At 38.5% G+C, this 21,427-nt stretch overlaps 1 protein-coding gene across 1 annotated transcript in view; it reads right to left on the bottom strand.

The window, feature by feature from the left end:
- Dytn (dystrotelin) overlaps positions 1-21,427 on the bottom strand; it is a 55,357-nt gene that overhangs the window by 16,655 nt on the left and 17,275 nt on the right. The window contains 4 exon segments of the mRNA XM_071619361.1: positions 13,376-13,527; positions 16,275-16,386; positions 18,462-18,625; positions 18,842-18,913. Of these exon segments, the coding sequence (XP_071475462.1) occupies positions 13,376-13,527; positions 16,275-16,386; positions 18,462-18,625; positions 18,842-18,913 (500 nt within the window).

The raw sequence follows: 21,427 nt of genomic DNA, 5'->3' as shown, positions 1-21,427 counted from the left end.
TTTTATGTGGTGCTGAGAATCGAACCCCGTATCTCACATGTGCAATGTACCACTGAGTCACAACCCCAGCCCCTCATCTGTGCCTTTTAGTACCATGTCCTGCACACATTTGAGAGCAGTGATGATGCAGACAAGAACAAAGATGGAGCCTTCATTTTGTATTTTGTTAATCAGCCCCACACTTTGGTAAACTTTGTAATGCTAAATACTTTATTAGGATACCCATGCCATGTGTAGTAGAATTATTTTAAGAATTAAGTTTTAAAGAACTAAATTTTTCAAAGTTTCCTTGTTATTTCTACATTTTAAGTTTCAAAATTGCTTTTTGATGCTGTTTTCTTTAATTTTATTTTTAACATTTTTCTCATACCATGAAGTAAAAAAAAATCAATTTTAACACTTAAGTTACTTTAGAAGGGTTTATTAAGTTTGTTCACATGAGTGATCACAGAATTTGGAAACTATTTCCTATCTTGTGTACAATTAGATGATGATGATGATGATGATGATGAAGCATATCTCATTATGCATATACAGGGAGTATCATTAACTTATTGACTGTGTAGTGCATGAGGAGCCAGGAATTCTGTCTTCTACAGGAAAGACAACTAGTGACAAGCCCAAGGAGTGATTTGCTCTTGACATACAATGAAGAGAAGGTAGGCTGTCTCCAATCAACATAATAAATTTGGGAGAAAGTTAGATGTTGCTTGAGAAATTGTATTGATTTCTTTAGAAATAAGCCACACATACACAAGACATATGCAAGAATCAATACTTCACTGAATGTGCTGAGCCAACTTTCAAAGAAAAAGCTCAGGTAATCAAGAGTAAAAATTTACTACCCAGTTGATTTTTATTCTGCATAACTACTCAAGTAATGTCAAATTGCTCTTTTACCTTCATGTTGGAATCAAGATTTCTCTGCTTACAGAATTCCTTCCAAAATAAAAACAAAAGAGCAAAGTGAAGTCCTTATAGAAAACTTTTCCAAAGCCAAGGGAAATGTTACTGACTTATCTCTGCAGCCTGCTGTGTGTGCATCCACACTCTGTTCCTACCTTCTTTCTCTGTGGAGAGCATTGATGGATTCGCGAATCCTCCACAGTTCATTCTTAATGCTGACTAAGGTCTAGAGAAGGAAAGAAATAGGGAAAATGAGTTTCAGTTGGATTTTAATCCACATTCCTAAAAGTCCATTGTAAGAATAATGTTTTTAATAAAAATATCACCTATTTTTAAAGACAGCTGATGTTTTGGTTTATGTCCATAAACAATGACACAAAAAGTACATTGGCACAATTTAATTGACACAAAAGAAATTAAAACATAGAGAAAAATTTTAGGTTTGAAGAATAATTTACAATAGTCTCTTGCCCAAGTTACGTTGCCATCCTGAACATCTCCTTCCCCTAAGACCTCTAAAAAAGCAGTTGGGTCCACTTTATTTCCCTTGATATAAGAAGTCTCTCACTTCTTTCTATCTTCTACTTAAATTTTCTTATCTTTTATTGCTTCCTACTTGGATGTATACTTGGAGATGTTGCTTCTCTTTGAATTCACCAAGTCTGTTGAACTAATAATGGTTGGCTGGGCTCTCAGGATTTTCCCATCAAACCTCACATCACACTCGGCTCCCTGAACTGCCAGCCAGGGGCTTGTCCTGGCCTGAATAAGCTTGGGCCAGACTCCTGGGGCATGGTGTTCCAGCCCCTGGCTCTCACATGTCTGGATGAGAGACTGGATCTCATTGCTTTACACTGATAAATAGTTGTGGCTGTTATTCTGCACAGCCTCCTTCTCCCTGCAAATGATAGGAGGTGCATCTGGCCACCAAAGGAGCACTGTCCCATAGGAATGTCCTGGAAGAGGAAGGAAGGAAGGGCAGAAGAAACTGAGCTATACACAGACTTAAAGTTGCACTTCCTGATTGCTATGTGGCCTTTGTGCCCCCTCTGAGTGACCTATGCCCGCCTGCCTCTCCATTTAACTACTCAAATGGCTTCCATATGCTTAGCATAGCCTTTGAATCAGTGAGCTCTATATTATTAAGATGGAAAAACAAATCTGTAACTTTTAAAATAACATCAATACTACCACATGGTACATATTTTTCTGTAATTGAGAAGCATTTCAGGTTTGTACATGTGGACCTACTATGGCACATCAATTAAAGAGATACCGTGATTATTGAGTCATTTTTCCATTAAAGGATATTAGTCTATTTCCAGTTTTTCAAAATTAAAAGCAGTGATGCTGTGAATAAAACTAAATATGTTTCCTTTTGTACACATTCAAGTTTTTTGGGTTTTCAGCTTAAGAGATATTGCTCCTTTGTCCCCTTTGGGTATGTGTACACGTATGCACATACACACACGAACACACACACGAACACACACACGAACACACATGCACATTTGAAAAAGACATGCAAACATATATCCCAAACAGATTGCCTCTGGGGAATTAAGGATTGGACCTGGGTTAGGATTTGTAGCTGAAAAGGATTTAACTTTCTGTGTATTATCTTGATTTCTTTTAAAGCAATCAGATTCATGTCTTAATGTATACTTAAAATTTTTTTTAATAAAAACAAAGTACTACATACATAAGATGGTACATAGCAATTTTTAAAAATGAAAAAGAGGTGAGTGTAAGAGAAACAAAAACAGCAAAACCTCTTTGCAGTTTCCCACAGAACAAATAAAGGTTACCATGCAGACAAATCTGCATTGCAGCGATGTCTTTTCTTCCTCTTTATTCAAAGCAGGAAGTAGAGCAGCTCTTTGTGCTCACACATGTGCGCCCAGCTTTCGGCTGAGCACTCCACCAACTGTGCTGGATATCCCACACGGGTATTTTTGAATGAGTTGGACTCTGTAAGCTGATGATTAAAGTGCACAGGGACTGACAGGACATGACACAGAGATGGCTGCACAGGCCACTGGTGGCCACAGGCCTTACTTTCCATTTTGACTTCTATCTAATATAGCTGCAAGATGGGAACTAATTTCTCTTTGATAATGGAAAAGTATTACAGAACATCATCCTTTGAAGACCTAGAAGATCACACTGTAATGATTATAATGATTTCAAAATTATTCTAGAAAAAATATTTTATAATAGCTAGTATAAAAAATAAAAATAAAAGGGAGGTGATGTGATTCATAATAGCCAAACTATGGAACCAGGCTAGGAGCCCATCAGGAGCTGGATGGAAACACACATGCACAAACACAAACAATGGAGTTTTATTCAGCCATAAAGAAAAATGAAATTATGTCATTTGCAGGAAAATGAATGGATATTGAGATTCATTCAGAAGCCAAACTCAGAAGGTCAAGGGTCATATGTTTTCTCTCATATGTAGAAGCTAAAGAGGAAAAAGGAAAAGAGAGGTGCAGGGGTGGGGGAGGGGGGATCTCATAAAAATCAAAGGGAGATCAGTAGTGGGAGGAGGGAAGGTAGGGAGTGATCTTGGCCAAATTATATTGTGTGCATATATGAATATGTAACAATAAATATCATCATTATGTATAATTATAATGCACCAATAAAATAATTCAGAAAGAGAGAAAAAAATGGGAGGTGATAGTCAAAGGGTATATATTTTCACTTATGCAAGAATAATGAGCCCTGGAAAACTAGTATATAGTGTAGCACCTATAGTCAACAATACTCTATTGAATACTTACAACCCGCTCAGGGGATAGATCTCATATGGAATATTCTTAACACAAACACATACATATGTACATCCTAATAATAACAACAATAATAATCGGAGAAAGAGGAAACTGAGAAGTGATGGATATTTTTATGGCAAGGATGGTGGTAGTGGTGATGGTTTCATGGGTGTATACTTATCCCCACACCCATCAAGTTGTATACATTAACTATATGTAGCTTTTTATGTGTCAATCGTGTCTCAATACAGTGATTTAAGACTTGCTCTGTAATATGCTAATAGGACTAAAGTTAGAATAATTCAAATATTGTTCTTATATGAAAATAAAATGAAAAGCAATTGAGCTAAATAGAAAGCAGTAAAACACATCCTTAAATAATGAAGATTTTAGTATATATTAAAGGGAACATGATACAGAAATTTAAAAGGAAAAGATTTATTGAAGTAAAAAGCAGGAGTAGGAAACTATCTTTGTTTCTTATCATACATCAAAACAAAGGCTAGATAGATTTAAAAGTTAAATGTCAAGATGAAACATGTTAAAATAAAATACAGCTAAGGAGTCATTTGGTTTCTTAGTGGGGAAATTTTTCCAAGCATAAAACTGTGTAAGAAATTACAAAGGCAAAGATTGATAGCATTTTCATAAGAATTGAAAACAACCATATAGCAAGTCATGTTATGAATAAGTCTAAAAGAAAATAACTAGGAAGCAATATTTGACTTAGTGAAACTTCAAATGCAGAAAGTTTAAATATATTGATAAATCAAATTGATGCACCAATAAAAACGGGCAGAGGGCACTGAAAGAAAGGAAAACACAATTGCTTTCTAAACTATTTGGGGAAAAGTCTCATTCCACTCAATCAGAGAAATACAAAGTCAGGCAAATATGTTCTGCTCATAAAATGAACAAAACTCAAAACATAGTAATAACCAATATTAGCCTGTATCAAGTGAGCTGGCTGCCTGTATCCACTGGGAGTGTGATTTGATATGACTTTCAAAAAGGCAATTTTGCAACAGGCACAAAGAGCCTTAAAAACATTTCTACTTTTCTTTCCGGTGATTAAACTTCAGAAATGTATTCTAAGGAAATAATTGGGGATCTGTACACAAAGAATAGTATGTAAGAATTTTAAAAGCAAATTTTAAATTACAGTCAAAATTTGAAATAATCTAACAACAGAGGAAAACTTAAATGAATAATGTTATGTCCACTTAAATACCATTAAGATGATTTTGAATCATTGTAATGACAATGGAACATGATTATCTCTGCTACTATCAATTGACTACTTAGTCAATAAATTTTGTAGTATGATCTAAACTAATTTAAAAATATTTATAGGGAAGGACATATATTGAAATATTAGTCGTGATTACATCATGGGTTGTTTATATTTTTTTAATTTGTTCATCTTTCTTTTCTGACTTTCCCAAATTTTCTAAAATAAATATATATCCCTTTATGACTGGATTTTTCATTGATCACATTAACATCTTGAAAATATTCCCTAAACTACAGAATGGGTTCACCAAACTTCACTCTTATGAAATGGTCCAGACCCATTGTGCATTATTGCCCATTCCTTTTGCCATGGGGTCACCTGGTGATGTGGGCTGCTGACATCCGCTCCTTGAGCCTGAGAAACTGGCTGACGCATGCGTCTGGAGGCTGCTTCTGCTCGTCCAATTCGCCTTGCGTACACTGGAACTTAAGAGCTATTGTACCAGATGGAAAGCATGTTAGAAAGTAGTTATTCAAGAAGTTGTAGCAACTTTTAATGACCAGATATGATATTGAGGAAAACCTTTTTTAAATATTAAAAATCAGATGTTGAAGTCAGTAACCCCCATAGCAATCAAGTAGCTCAACTGTTTTCTCTGTGTTCTTTTCCAGACAATTTAGTTGACAGAGAGCCAATTAACCAATAATAGGAATGGAAATCCCATTTTCCCTTCTCCATGACAATCTAGATGTGCAAATGCAAAGAAATCCAGGGACGATGGCAGAAAATCTTGTAGGTCATCTTGTCCAGGTCAGATACTAGGGATTTTAAGTACAGGTGTATATTTATCATGTCATATCTGAAAGAACACAGAATAGACCAGTTGAAGGTCAGGCAGACTCAACTTTATACAATTCCACTTAGTTTTATTCCTTTATTCAAAAATTGTTTTTAAAGCATCTTGCCATCTTGAGTTATTGCAGGTTTAAAAAAAAAAAAAAGAAAGAAAACAACAAAAAAGCAGAGAGCTCTCTGCTCACAGAGTTCCCATCTAATGAATAGACAAACACTCAATTACTTTTGACATGCTGTGATAATTTCTACAAGACCTGATGAGAACATAGGGCAAGAAGCGATTATTCTGTGGTATACTTAGTTATGTCTTTAAGAAGTGGGCATTTGGGGTAGAAACAGAGGGTAACCTGTAACTTCTTTGTAACATTCTATTCCCCACCTGAGAAAATTCTCTCTCTCTCTCTCTCCCTCCCTCCCTCCCTCCCTCTCTCTCTCAGACATAGTCTCACTGAACTGTCCAGCCTGGCCTTGAATTTGTGATCCTCCTGCCTCAGTCTCCCAAGAAGCTTGGATTTCAGGCATGTGCCACTATGTCCAGCTCCATCAGAGATAATTCTAATACCTTCTATTGCTCTGTCTTAGCTTAGGATGCTATAACAAAATACCACAACCTGGTTACCTTAAATAACAGTTATTTTTCACATTTTTGGAGGCTAGAAGTCTGACATTAGGGTGACAGCATGGTCATACATACATATTTTCTGTACTTATGCAAACATTTAGAAACTTCAAAACAGTTATTGGATTTGATTCTGAAATAGAAATGGAATCATTCCCTACACATTATTCTGCTACTTAATTTTTTTCTCATTGTGTATGACGGTGAATACACTCTATCATCATAGGTAGGAGCTAAAACTTGTTCTTCTAAGCAGATTCATTAGGTTCTGTTGTAGTCTGAATCATATGTATGCCATTATTATTATTATTATAATTTTGGGGGGACAGGGGACCCTGAAGTTATTTCTGTTTTATTACCCTGCCAATCAATGCTAAAATAAACATTCTCATTTACTATCTAGTGGTACCTCCATTCCTACAGGGTAGAATTCCAAGAATGTCACTGGCTGAATCCTGTGTTTATTTTACCACTTTGTGGGAACTAGTCTTCTAGAGCCAATCCTTCCACATTGCATCTCACCCCCATATTGACTGTGCCAACAATTTGCCCCTCCTAACAGATCTTCATTTTTGCTGCTTGCTCACTCATTTATTTTTATTTTATTTTATTACAGTGCTGGAGATTGATCCCAGGCCCTCATGCATGCTAGGCTACCGCTGTCCTACAGTGCTCTGTTTGAGGTCATTGATGAGGTCCTTGTTGCCCAATCCAACTTGACTTAGCAGTAGGTTTGCACATAGGACCACCCTGCCCTCTTCTTGGGGTCCTTTGTGCGCTCATCTTCCAGCGTTCCTCACTCTCTGGGTTTTCCTCCCACCTCATCCACCACTCTTCCTCCGTCTTCCCTGTGGGTTCTTCTTCCTCTCTGAAACTTTGTAACGTGAAGTGTCAGAGGGTTCAGTCCTCGATTGTCCTCTTTTTTCTATTGACACTCTCTGATGATCTTGCATAATCTCATGGTTCTAAACCCCACATACATGCCAACAGATCTCAGATTTGGAGCTCCAGCACATACATTTTCCCTAAGTTGTAGATATGGAGAGCCAACTGCTTAGTCTTCACCTCCACGTGAGTGTCTAAGAGCCACCTCAAACTTCCAGTGCTTCAAACCTAACCCGTCTATCTCCACACACATGATCTACCTGTGGCCTCCTCCTCAGGTGGTTGCAAATTTATCCTTCTGTTTACTCCAGAACCACCATGACCCTATTGTTTACTGTAGACACAAGAATAGACACACAGGCCTGAGGATGAGAAGAGATGCTGTCTTGATTGATTCAAGTACATACATGTGATGGTTAGGATGTGAGCTGTCCCCCAAAAGCTCATGTGTGAAATAAGGCAAGAAAGGTTTAGAGGAGAAATGTTTGGGTTGTGAGAATCTTAACAAGATTAACTGAGTGGTAACTGAAGGTAGGTAGGGTGTGGCTGGAGGAAGCAGGTTGTTGGGGGTGTCCCTTTGAGGTATATATTATATCTGGCAAGTGCTTCCTGGTCATTGTGGGAGCCACTTCCCTCTCCCACACTCTTATGCCATCATGTTCAGCCTCACCTTGAGCCCTGAGGAATGGAGCCTGCTGTCTATAGACTGAGACCTCTGAAACCATGAGCCTCCAACATTGTTCTCTTTGGGTCTTTTAGTCACAGCAGTGAAAAGGTGACTAAAACAATCAGGGAACCTAATATGTGACAAAGGTGGAATTTTAATTCAGTAGGAAAACGAGTACCTAACTCACTGCCTATCTGAAAGAAAGCAAAGCTAAAATAAATTCATTGAAATTTTAAGTTAATAATTCCAAATAGAAACACGAGGAGAAAAATCAGGAAACTATTTACACAGCCTTGCTTCTAATGCCCGAGTCTAGTCTCAACAGAACAACCAGACCGGCAGTTTTAAAACTGAAGTCAGATTCTCTACGCAAAACCCTTCAATGCTTCCTCTAAGGAAAAGCTCAAGCCCTGCCCCTGACCTGCCAGGCCCTTTAATATCTTCCTTCCCTCTCTTGTCATTTCCCTTGTCCTTCTTGCCCCCCCGGCCTCACCACCCCGCCACTGTTCTTTGGACCTGCCAAGCAGGCTCCCCCTTTGCCCTGGCTCTCTCAACTCGCAGCCTGCTTTCTTCAGATAAAACTCTGACTCGCTCCCTCTTTCAAGGCTTTCTTCAAATGTCACCTCTCACTGAAGCCCTCTGTGACCATCCTATTGAAATTTGCCACCAACTCTGCCTTCCAGTCTTCCTCTCTCTTACCTTGTTTCCCACCCCCACCTTTTACTTTAGCCCTTAAAATTTCTAATGCACTGCATCATTCCTTTATCTACCTGTTTTGCTTTGTCTCATTCCTCCACCAGGAGGCAAGCACCATGAAAGTGGAGATCTTTGTTCACAAATACATCCCAAAGTGCCCAGAACAGTGTTTGATATTTATTGAATACTTAAATGACAAATAATTATTTACTGAGCAAGTCAATGAGTGCTTTTCAGATGATTTTCTGAAAAGTCAATAGCAATTTGTACTTCTACCACGTTTCAAGGGTGTTTATTTTTTCTAACCTCAGCAGCCAAGGGTACTGTCACTGAATCTTTGCCATTCTGCTATGTGATGGTGTCTCGTGGTTCCTTTTACTTTCACATTTCTAACCACCAGTGGGGTTGAAGATCTTTTGGGGTGTTTAATGACCATTTGGAAATTCTTCTTCTGTGATTGCCTATTTACAAATTTGGTATGTTTTTCTCCTCCCCTTTGTCCTGCTCATCTTCCTCATGTTCTTCTGGAGTTTTTCTTACCACTTTGCATAACCTAACCTCTGAGTAACCTGACTTGTCTTATTATTGAAAAGTTATTTTCCATGTCTCAGGCTCATCTTTTGATTTTGTTTAGGACATTGTTACTGTAGGAAAATGTTTAAACTTCCATGCTGACATACACACCTGCCTCTCCAATCCTTCATGATTTCTATTTTTTTTCTCTTTCTTAGGAAGGTCATAGGTTTCTTATTGTTCTATTTTTTTTAATTCTAAATTTAAATTTTACTTTTGGAATTTATCATATGAGGCAAACTAAAGGCCAGGTTTTTTTTTCTTTCAGATGGATTATGAATTATCAGATGTATTTCAGAATTATGTGTTCTTTCTCTGTTATATTGAAAAAGCAGCTTTATCACATTAGGTTTCCATATGTGCCGGATCAATTATTAGATTTTATATTCTCTCCTCATATCTACATGTCCATTTTTTTAAAATACTGTATCATTTGGTCATAGAGGTTCCATAGCAAGTTTGAACATCTGTTGAAGAACAATCCTCTCACTAGTCTTCAATTTTGTATGTTTGACTATTCTTGCACATTTATTCTTCCACTATGTTTTCAAAATTCTTTTACCTTACATAGAAAGCTTTGAGATTTTATTTGGAAATGCATTTAACTGAAACATAGTCAATTGGTATTATTCACAAGAACTGTGTTCTATAAAGTCACCTTGAACATTGAATTAGCAAATTCTGAACCATGGATCCTAGGGGAGATACAGGGTTATGTTCCTGGGCACTTTTCCACCCACCAATCAATACATAACCTTGGTTTATGTGGGTTTTTGTTTAAAGATATCTTTTTAAATATACATTGTTCATTCACTGACATTGAATTCATGGTCCACAGCACTGTATCTCATGCCTAAATAAAGCTCACATAACACAACATGTTCTCATTTAGCTCTAGCGTAGCTTTCTTGTGCTTAGTAAACTGAACACCACTTCAGCACCACGCTTGGGGGCCTTTTTTTGCAACACTAAAATCACATCAAAAAGTACAAAAATGTGAAAAACATAGCCCCAAATAGACTATGTGGATATACTTGTTTACAGTGTGTGTTAGTTAGCTTTTTGTTGCTGTGACCAAAATACCTGACAAGAACAACTTAGAGGAGGAAAGATTTTTTGGCTCATGATTTCAGTAGTTCAGTCCATGGTCAGCTAGGTCCAAGGCAGAAACTTCATGGCAGAAGGGGTTGGCAGAGGGAAGCTGCTCAGCTCATGGCAACTGAGAAGCAGGGGATGGGTAGGGCAGAAGGGACTGGGGAGGAGACAAACCCTTCCAGGATATGTCCCCAGTGACCTACTTCCTCCAACTAGGTCCCACCTTCCAGTAAGCCATTCAGCTATCAGTGTATGAATCCATTGGATGATGAGGTTAGAGCACCCATAATCCAAAGATTGCCTAATAGCCCCACCTCTGAAACTTTCTGCATTGGAGACCATGCTTTTGACACAGGAGTCTTTGGGGGGAACATTCCAGATCCAAACCACAACACAGTATGAGAGCTGAAGCGAGAAGAGAGCACAACCCCAGTTCAACGTACTGGGAATGTATGTGTCAGGCAACTCAAGGTTTTGGCCTTTCTGGACATGTCTGTAAATACTGGAATAGTACCTTGAATATATTAATTTTGGGTTACTAATAACTTTTTTGCAAATAAGCAAATTTGTAAATACTGAATTTATGCATAGTGAGGATTGACTATATTCATTTTTGGAGAATGAGCATTCTTATGCTAACGTCTTCCCTTCTAGGTATTTGGTATGTTTCTCTTTTTGTTTGGGTCTTGTTTTCTGTACTCAACAAAGTAGTATAATATTTTTTATACGAGCCATTTCTTTTTGCTAAACTTTTTCCCTAGTTTCTTTTAAAAATAATTTTTACAGTTATTACAAAGGGGATTTTTATAAAATTTCCAGCTGGTTATTGCTAGTATAATGAAGAGCAATGAATTTTGTGCATATTTATTTTATATTCCACTATCACTCAAAGCCTATTAATTCTAGTAGTTTTTGCTAGAGGTTTCTTGGGGATTCACAATCATATTAACTGTAAATGGAAGTAATTTTGTCTGTTCTTTTCAATTTTCTTTGTATTGTATTTGCAAGAGTTTCCCTAAATATTTAATAACACTGATGATATTTGGCTCCTAGTTTTCAATTATGTTTTTGTAAATAAAAGTATTCTTTTCTCAGTGTGAATAATTGTATGTAAAGTAAGTAAATCCACATCAAGAGAAAGAAAGTTTTTACTATGCAAACTGTTGAATCATGAAATAAATTCAATGTCATCACTAGGAATCACGATTGATCTCTTAGAAGATGGTCACTGCTAAAGTGCCAACTTGATAGCTGTCGAGGATGTGTTTTGCCTATTATCACATTGTGAAATAGTAATATTCCACATTAACTTTCCCTAGGTAAGACACTGAGCAGAACTTCTGAATTCATCAATATCCAGGCTAAACTGAAAATTATTATATAACATCAATTTGGGAGAACCCTATTGTACTTGGGGTAGACAGAATAGAACACACTGAAGTTTAAATAACCTTTAGAGTTACCTAGCCCTTGCAGTTCCCTTTCTTTATCTTAGGCTCACAAATACTATTCCAAGAATATGAATGTCAGGTTATTTGTTATTAAGTGAACTAATTGGGTCACAGAGAAATAAAGTGACTCTGCTAAGGCCACACAGATAGTTGGCTAAGGACAAGGCTTCTTTGTCTCTGTGGGCTCCATCAAATTTCTCCTCCTTCCCACATTATGTCCCCTCAGTCTGTCCAACTCCCTTTCATGGTTCATTCTAAAGGGACTCACCTTATCTATCTATCCACCGATTCTCCATTGTGTATTTATCCATTTTATCACTCATTCATTCAATTAGCATTATTGAGCATTTATCATATTTAGACATTGTTATAGGTTTTGGCAAATACAAATGGAAACAATAAAAGATTCCTCCCTCATAGAGTTTACATTATAGTGGGGGGCACAGCAATAAATAAATAAATAAGATTAGTAAGGTATACAGTGTGTCAAACAGTGAAGTGCTTTAAAGAATAAAGCAAGGGAACATGACTCATAGTGCTAGTGTGCAGACAGGGGCTGAAATGACAAATGGTCATCAGGAAAAGGCATTGAGGATGAGATCACACTTGAGCAAAGACTTTTGGTGGATTTTTAGGAGGTGCAGAGTTGAGCCATGCAGGAGATGGTCTAGGGTAACCCAGATGGCAGCATGCCTGCCTGGCATGTTCAAGGACCAGCAGGAGAGGCATATGGCTAGAGTGAATCAAGTCAAGGGAGAGGCACAGGAGAGGCTCAGAGCTGGTTCAGAACAGAACTGTTAGAGCCAGGCAAAAGGCCATTGGGAGAACATTGCTTTCTTGAACAATGGAAAGCCATCAGAAAGCTTGTGTAAGGGAGTGACAAAATCTGATCAAGGTTATAAGGCTCATCTGGCCTGTGGCACTAGAAGTAGACTGGGGAGATTGGTGAGTTTCTCTTAATAAAATAATAAAAATATGCAGAATGATGCATGCCCAGGGATGTTGACTATAGAATTATTAGGGGGCAGGAATTTGAAATAATAAAAAGTTTCAATGGTAAGCAATTGCTTATAAATTATGGCATTTTCTTACATGGATGAGAGTAAAGCTATTAGAAAAGGAAACTAATGGCATGGGACATGCTCTCCATTTACTGCAGGTGAAAATAAGAGTGAAAAATTGTATTCATAGAATAATCCCTATTTTGTTGGTCACGCTAAAATGTGAATAGCATTCATCTGTGAATAGTGGGATACTCAAGGGTCTTCCTACTTCTTTTCTTTTTTCTTTTTTTAATAAAGCATCAACTCTGAATTAGGCTTTCAAAATCAAACCAGTAAAAACTAGAAATCTAAAACAAAGTCATTCTGTTGTCTTTCTGATGCCTTTAATTAAATGGCCATTAAAAGGCCTTGCTGCCCTTAGTTCTACTCTAAAACTAAAGACCATTTCTAAAGGGGAGAGGTATTTTAATTCCTCTCTCCCCTCTACCACCTGCCTTCTTTAGAATCTTCAGTATTAGAAAAGTTGGCACCAGGCCCCGTGCTGTCTGTGCAACAAATACCCAGGTCCTCTGGGATGCCATTTTGTGGTCTGTCCCTCATGGACACTCACGTGGCCTGTGCGTGGTCAGCCATATCCTTTGGATTCACCTGGTCCAGCTGCCACCGCTTTCTCATAGCTTCTTTTCTCCCACAGCACCCTTGGAGCAGGTTTTTTCTGAGCGTCCTGAGGAGGAGTTTTGTACTTTCCATTGCTGACATCCGCTGAAATAGCCAACATTAAAAATGGCATCAGATCAGTCTAAACACGGTCTTTCCTTTCATTGGTGGATTGGCCATAGTGAAAGTTTTGGGAATTATTTCTCTTACTTTTATGCCCTTGGGAAAATCATCTTACTTCCTTACCCCTAGAATTTCCTTATCTTTTCTGTATAAACATAACATTGCGTGTTTATACAGAGACTCCAAATAGTTCATCCCCACCTCTCTCAACAACTCCTTGTCATTAGAGGAACCCAGGAATTTGGAAATGCAAAGCTAGAAGAAAGAATGGAAGAGGAGTAAGTCTATGGTTGCTAATATCTTGGGCTGCGGATTCCTTTGCGAATTGGATGATGACTCATGAATTGATCTCCAGAAAAATACTCATGGGTTTAATCTTGTGGACAATTTCAGTGGATTCATGGACCACCTGAAGTCCATTCCTTCACCTCACCTTAAGAATTTCTACAATAAATAAATAAATAAAATAAATTTTAAAATTAACAAAGGAGGAAGGAAAGGGTGCATTAAGAGATCTTCCGCTCTTCAAATTTGAAGTGTCGTAACAAAGTGACCACACGGTGGCACTGTAGCATCGTCTAACCCTGGGCTTCGGGCGTGGACGGAGGGATCAGAGACCGCTGGACCTGTAGAACCGAAGGCGTAGAGTTTAGCAAGGCAGTGCCCCGCGGGAAATATTTGGCAAGATGCGGGCCCTTGACTTTTGTTGACTATTCACGTTAAAGCGAGAATAAGGGAGAGCTATCCTCAGCAAAATCAATCCAACGTTCTTCGCTATTGTGGCATGGCGGGGACGGTGGCGCCATCTGCGGGAAGAAACTGATACATGGCAAATTAATCGTGAAAAGAAAAACGTTCTTTCTGGGGAAAGTGAGAATGCGTTTGGCTCAAAATCCACTGTTCTATTTCTCCATTTTCTTAGAACTAAATTTACTTGTTGGGTATTAATAATCGACTGTCTTAAACAGAAACAAAACCTCAAATACAGCTCTTACAGTCAAAACTGAGATAATAATCTCATGTATTTTCCTTAAAGAAAAAATACTTGAATTTTAGGAATCAGGAAAATACATGCAAAAGCAGAACTTCTCCAAAAGTATACCAGCAACCTGAATTTTTGTTGCATCATTTTTACCAAACCAAAGCTTTTTTTTTTTTTTTTTTTTTTTTTCATCCATGCCAATTTCCAATGCTTTCACAGACCTTTCTAGTATCCTGTGTGGGATCAATGCGGCCTTTTCTTGTCCCCAAATCTATGATGCAACAAGGCATGACAGCACATTCCTGTAATACCAGTGACTTGAAAGTCTAGGGCAGGAGGATCACAAGTTCAAGGCCAGCCTCAGCAACTTAGTGAGAGTCTGTCTCAAAATAAAAAATAAAAAGGGATGGGATATAGCTCAGTGGTAGAATGCCACTGAGTTCAATTCCCAGTACTGAAAACAAAACAAAAACAAACAAACAAACAAAAAAAACCCCTGCAATCTAAAGAAAGTGTTTTTATTTAATTGATTTTATTTTTTTAAATACATGAAGCGGAATGCATTACAATTCTTATTACACATATAGAGCACAATTTTTCATATCTTTGTACATAAAGTATGTTCATGCCATTTCATGTCTTTATACATGTACTTTGGGTTTTTTTGCATTACAATTTTTATTATACATATATACCACAATTTTTCATATCTCTGTATATAAAGTAGGTTGGCACCCAATTCGTGTATTCATACATGTACTTTGGATAATGATGTCCATCACATTCATCCATCCTTGCTAATCCCCTGCCTCCTCCCTTCCCCTCCTACTCCTCTTCCCTATCTAGAATTCATCTATTCCTTCCATGCTTCCCCTCCCTACCCCACTATGAGTCAGCCTCCTTATATTAGAGAAAACATTTGGCATTTGTTTTTTTGGGGGGGATTGGCTAACTTCACTTAGCATTATCTTCTCCAATGCCATCCATTTACCTGCAAATGTCATGATTTTATTCTCTCTCTCTCTCTTTTTTTTTTTAGAGAGAGAGAGAGAGAGAGAGAATTTTTTAATATTTTTTTTTAGTTTTCGGCGGACACAACATCTTTGTTTGTATGTGGTGCTGAGGATCGAACCCGGGCCACACGCATGCCAGGCGAGTGCGCTACGGCTTGAGCCACATCCCCAGCCCCTTTTATTCTCTCTCTCTCTTTTTTTTTTTTTTTGCTGAGTAATATTCCGTTGTATATATATGCCATATTTTTTAATCCATTCATCTACTGAAGGGTTTCTATGTTGGTTTCACAGTTTAGCTATTGTGAATTGTGCTGCTATAAACATTGATGTGGCTGTGTCCCTGTAGTATTCTGTTTTTAAGTCCCTTGGGTATAGTCCAAGGAGAGGAATAGCTGGGTCAAATGGTGGTTTCATTCCCAGATCTCCATGGAATCTCCATACTGAAGAAAGCATATTTATATCAAGAGCTAGTTAAGGATGGGTGTAACCTTAGTCTTAAATATTATAATGTATGGCAGAAGCAGAATCTGTGATTTTGTTGGAAGACCTTTTTGCAGGGGAGGGGTGCTAGGGATCAATAAGTTTCTGAGGCTGGCCTTGAACTATGATGCTCCTGCCTCAGCCATGGTAGTCGCTGGGATCACAGCCATGCACCACGGCATTTTTTTTTTTTAAGGCTATAGCTCATTAGGACTTAATCAATGAATACTTTAGTATTTTGCATTAGAAATTACCTGAACACAGTGTTCAATTACAGGATGTGACTTCTGGTGGAACTTGCTATGAAGACTGGATAAAAAACAAACCTGGCAGATGTCAAAGTTGAGACACTTCAGACAGCGGTATCTGCCAATTAAAATGAAAATGCAGTTTATATCAATACCACTAGAAGAGCAAAGAAATAATATTCAGGTGGAGAATGAAAACTTACAGGAGATGTCTGAGCTATCCAGTTAACCTAAGATTTCTCTCAAAGTTGGTAGAGATATTAAATTATTTAATCAAATGAATCTTTTGATGATATTTTAAAAGCATTATATTAATATGGTTCTATCCAGCAAACTGTAATATAAAGGTCTGAGTTACCCTTCTCTCCCACTGCCCTGAAATGTCAAATGCCTTTTCTATGTAGAGTACCAAGAGCTGTAACCCTTAAAATAAATCCCCAGGTCTACACAGATTAGGGACAATCCCTGGCTTTTAGAAGGCCAAGTCATTGCCCTTGTCCTGCTACCTTCAGATCTGTGACTGCTTCTACCCTCAAATGGCTTTATTAATTTCTCTAAACCCAAAGATATTGCTTACATTTTCTGAGAGCCAATAATACAAGTTTAAGATTAGGATTATAATAGAGCTGAACAATTTTTAATAGACTCAGAAAGTTAGAGCTAAAAGAAGCCCCAGACATCATTTGACACCAGCCTTTATTTCATTTTGCCTTGTGTATCTAGGAGTAAAGATAGCTCAACAGAAGCATTTCTAGGTGGAAGCTTAATCTCATTCTTAATAGGTAAGGATGTATTCTGAAAGTTAAAATATGGAACTTCTTGTCTTCTGTTTTTTTGGGGTGACTTGAGAAAATCACTTAAATTTTTTGAGCCTCTATTCATGCCATCTGTAGAATAGAAATAACCATATGTGATTTATGTCTTATATCCTGGTTTTGAACAAAAAAAAATTCAATATAAAATTGTGTGTCTTGTTATTGCAAAGTTAACTCTGTACCTGGCCTAGTAGAGGACATGTAGCAGTTCTATTACTATATAAAACACAACTTTCAAGTTACAAGTTCAGCTATTTGCAAAGATGAGTGACAATTCACTGTGTCCTTCAAATCACCTGTGAACCCAATGCATTTTCTAAGCAAAATTAAAACTTAACATCCAGGTTTTTAGTGGGTACTGAAGGACTATTTAATAAATATAGGGAACGCTTTTAAAGTCTAGTTTAGCTAAGTTCAGGAAATACAGGAACAAAGTGAGAGAGAGCCAAGCTCTGAATCCTCTGGGCCCTCCCCTTCTGGACTCACCAGCTGTGACTTGTTTTAGACTGAGTGTCCCAGAGCTCCAGTCCTACCATGGCTCCATAACCATGTTCACTCATCATGAATAATGGAGCCACCTATCCTTGGCCTAGACCTGCTAGTTTCTTTCTCTGCCTCCCAAACCTGTACCAGTATCTCTAATTTTACTTCCTATTTTTAATTTATGGGAGACCTACACCTCCCTTTCTCTAAAATGGGATTTTGACTGCTTCTTGAAAGCTGTAGAGAGCTCTCCATCTCTCACCCCAATGCTTAGCTTTCATATCAGCCTTTGTCACTAGTGGGAGGGAAGGCCTGAATTGCTCTCACAAATGCAGACTGTCCCTTCTGGCTCATACCTCAATCTATGCACAGGGTGGCAGCACAGCACCATGAATGCAAAGTAGGGACTGTGAATCCAGAGTGCCAACCTCCGCCACTTGCCAACATGAGAACTTGAGCAAGTTTTTTCAACTTTGCTGCAAATTGGATGTTCTGATACCATTTTGTAAGGCATGTAGACATATTTTAAATGAAATGACCCATGTGAACTGCTCATCTTAGCATTTGCTTAACACTTAACAAAGATAAACTATTGTTATGATTATGGATGGCTCCAAAGTATTAAAAAAATTTTTTTTAAAGACATATCTTTTTCCATTTAGGGTAATATTTACTGATCAAAGTGTGAGACAGTGGAAGAATTAAGGTTCCATTGACTGTAGAAGATAAATTAATTTTCAGCCAGGATGCTTGAGGCAGGGAATTATTGAGCTGGAAGAGTCAACTGAATTCCAGATGTGCAAGGATGACCTCAGAAAGCATCTGGAGAGAAGCAGCTCTGATGCTGGACCCATTTGGAGAATGACCATCCATGAAATACCAATGATGACTGTACCTCAGTCCGATGATTGGGATCGTCCTGCAAACACTGCACCGAACAGGGTGAGTGACCATTTCAGTGGCTGACAAACGGTGGCAGATTGGGAGCCACAGGAGGATGAGAGGCTCAGACTGTATCCAAGATAAGAATTTCTCCTCCTTGATTCCTGGGCTCAACACCTGGGAAACAAGAACATGCGTAGGTATGACTTTGTGCTTTTGTATTCTTTTCCAGCTTGATTTCTGTCAGTTCTGCCAAACAAGCATATCATACAAAAACCTGGAGGCAAATGCACCTCCCGAATAGGGTTGTCTGGGGGCCCCATGGAGTCTAATTTAAATTGAGTACACTCTTCAAGTACATCTGCTCAACTCTGACATTACCAAGGTACTCACCCCTTGGAAACAGCTGCGGACAGCACTTTCCACAGGACACAGAGTGTGACTCTCCCCTACGAGGGTCGGGATCTGAAAGAGGCAACATCAATGCAGGCATCTGTGGCCACCTGAATCAGCATGCCTGAGTGGCGATCTCACAGCCACCAACTCACAAGTACTGGGTGTCTGAGATTGGATGAACTGTCTCAATCCAAGCAAACCAAATAAACTTGTGGGTTTTGTGCAATGTCTGAGTTGAAACAGTGAGTTAACTAGTGGGAAGAAGAGGAGGAGGAAACGTGAAAGAAGAAAGTTTATCAATCGGGTTGATAAAGGGATGGCTTCTGTTCTATTTCTTATGATCTCAAAGAGTTTGGTGGTTCTTCTGTTTTTTTGTTTTGTTTTGTTTTGTTTTTGTTGTTGTTTTGTTTGTTTGTTTTTTTTCCTATGACAGAGTCTCACTATGTTGCCTGGCTGGTCTTGAACTCCTGGACTTAAGTCATCTTCCCACCTCAGCCTCTGAGTAGGTGGAACAGCTATGCACATCACCACACTCCATTTATATTTTTGAATATGTGTGATTTTTCTTTGTCAATTAAGTATTTTTAAAAATAAAGGGATGACTGAGATTTGACATTTTGCTTAAGATCAAAAAAGCAAGTTAGCCGGGCACAGTGGCACATGTCTTTAATCCCAGTGGCTTCAGAGGCTAAGGCAGAAGGATAGCAAGTGCAAGTCCATCCTTAGCAGCTTAGCAAGGCCCTAAGTAATTTGGCAAGACCCTGCCTCAAAATTAAAAAAATAATAATAATAAAAATGACTGGGAATGTAGCTCAGTGGTTGAGTGAAGAATTGGGATCTCACTTCAGAAGTCTGAGTGACAATAAGACTTTGAGGAGTTTTCAAAAAGCTTTGTAACATCAGACTTTATAGATATTCCAAAGACTGATGTGTACTACCTCATACTGTGGTATCCATATTATAACCACAGTCACAACAAGGAGTTTAAGGATCTAAGAACCTCTTGTAACTATCTATATGCACAGATTTATCTATGTGTCACCTCTACTTATTCCCATTTGGTCCTTGTTTTTTGGTTTGGATGTATGGTATCCCCCAAAATCTCATGTGTGATACAATGCAAGAAGGTTCAGAGGAGAAATGATCCAGTGATAGCCTTAACCTAATCAGTAAATTAATCCCTGCTGGGATTAACGGAGTGGTAACTGGAGACAGGTGGGCTGTGGCTGGAGGAAGTGGTTGGTTCCGGGAGTGGCTATGGGGTATTTATTTTGTTATCTCAAGAGCGGAGACTCTCTCTGCTTCCTGATCACCACCGCGTGAGCCACTTCTCTCTGCCACACTCTTCTGCCACGATGTTCTGCTTCACCTTGAACCCCAAGGAATGGAGCTGGCCTTCTGTGGACTAAGACCTCTGAAACCGTGAGCCCTCCAATAAACTTTTCTCCTTTACAGTTGTTCTGGTTGGGAACAGTGTGAGAAAAGCTGACTAAAATAGTCCCACTTTCTCATCCGATGTCTTCTACAGTGTGGGCTGTGGCAGGCATTGCCTGCAAGCTCAGAAGTAATCTCAAATGCCCCCCTGCTGAGTCCATCAACTGGAATAAACATTCTTCTAATCAGGAAAGTGGCACTTAGAACCTCTTTGCTGACAATTAGCCAGGCAGAATTCAACAAACATTTGCGTAATAGTGACAAGATGGCTGGTACTTTAAATTGATAATAACCCTGTCACCAGTCAAATGTAAGTAACTACTCCCTATGTTATTTGGCCTTTGTCTGAAAAAAATAACTCATTACTCATCTTTGGCTTCTGGGTGCTAATGAACTAACTGGACCACTCCTTTAGACTGTGTTGCTGATTCGACACTGTCCCTCCTCTGGTGTCCTTGAGCTTTGGCCAAGAGTTTCTTTTCATTTGTAACATAAGAGAGGTGGATAACAGGAGATCTACTTGCCAGTTCTGTGATCCTAACACTAATGAAAAGAAAATTCACTTCTGTCGTGGGTTTCCACCTATGTTTTTGCCTTTAAGGGTGTGCACAAAGATTTTGTGTATTAGTTGCCCATTTGACTAATATCTTGCAGGTGTTCTGAGGAAGAACTAAATGTGGTTAGATGACAAGCTGGCAAAAATAGAATGGTACTTGAAAGGATAATTAGGATTCTTCAGGAGGATTTGAATCACATAGTGGAGTCTGGAATTTTCTGTGGAAATCCATCTTTGTGTCCATAATGCCAAGTCAATGGAATGATAATTTGCTATGCAAATATCCACCTTCCTAATAGCTCTTTCTCAGGAACATTCTAATGAATGGGGTGGGGGTGTGGAGGGGAGGAGGGAGTTGCTGTACCAGCTGCCATTTCAACAAATCTTTGAAATGAGTTACTGTTTCAGTCAGCTTTTTTGCCATTGTGACCAAAATTTCTGACAAAAACAATTTTAAGGAGGAAAAATGTATTTGGTGCCCATAGTTTCAGAGGTCTTGGCTCAATGACAGACAGCTCCATCCTGTGGGGCCTGAGGCAAGGCAGAACTTCACAGGGAGAAGGGTGTGGTGGAGGAAAGTGGCTGGAGTTGGG

This window comes from Marmota flaviventris, chromosome 11 (assembly GCF_047511675.1).
Source record: "Marmota flaviventris isolate mMarFla1 chromosome 11, mMarFla1.hap1, whole genome shotgun sequence".
NCBI lineage: Eukaryota > Metazoa > Chordata > Mammalia > Rodentia > Sciuridae > Marmota > Marmota flaviventris.
The sequence above is the reverse complement of the archived record's forward strand: the minus strand, read 5'-3'. Positions and strand labels throughout refer to the sequence as shown.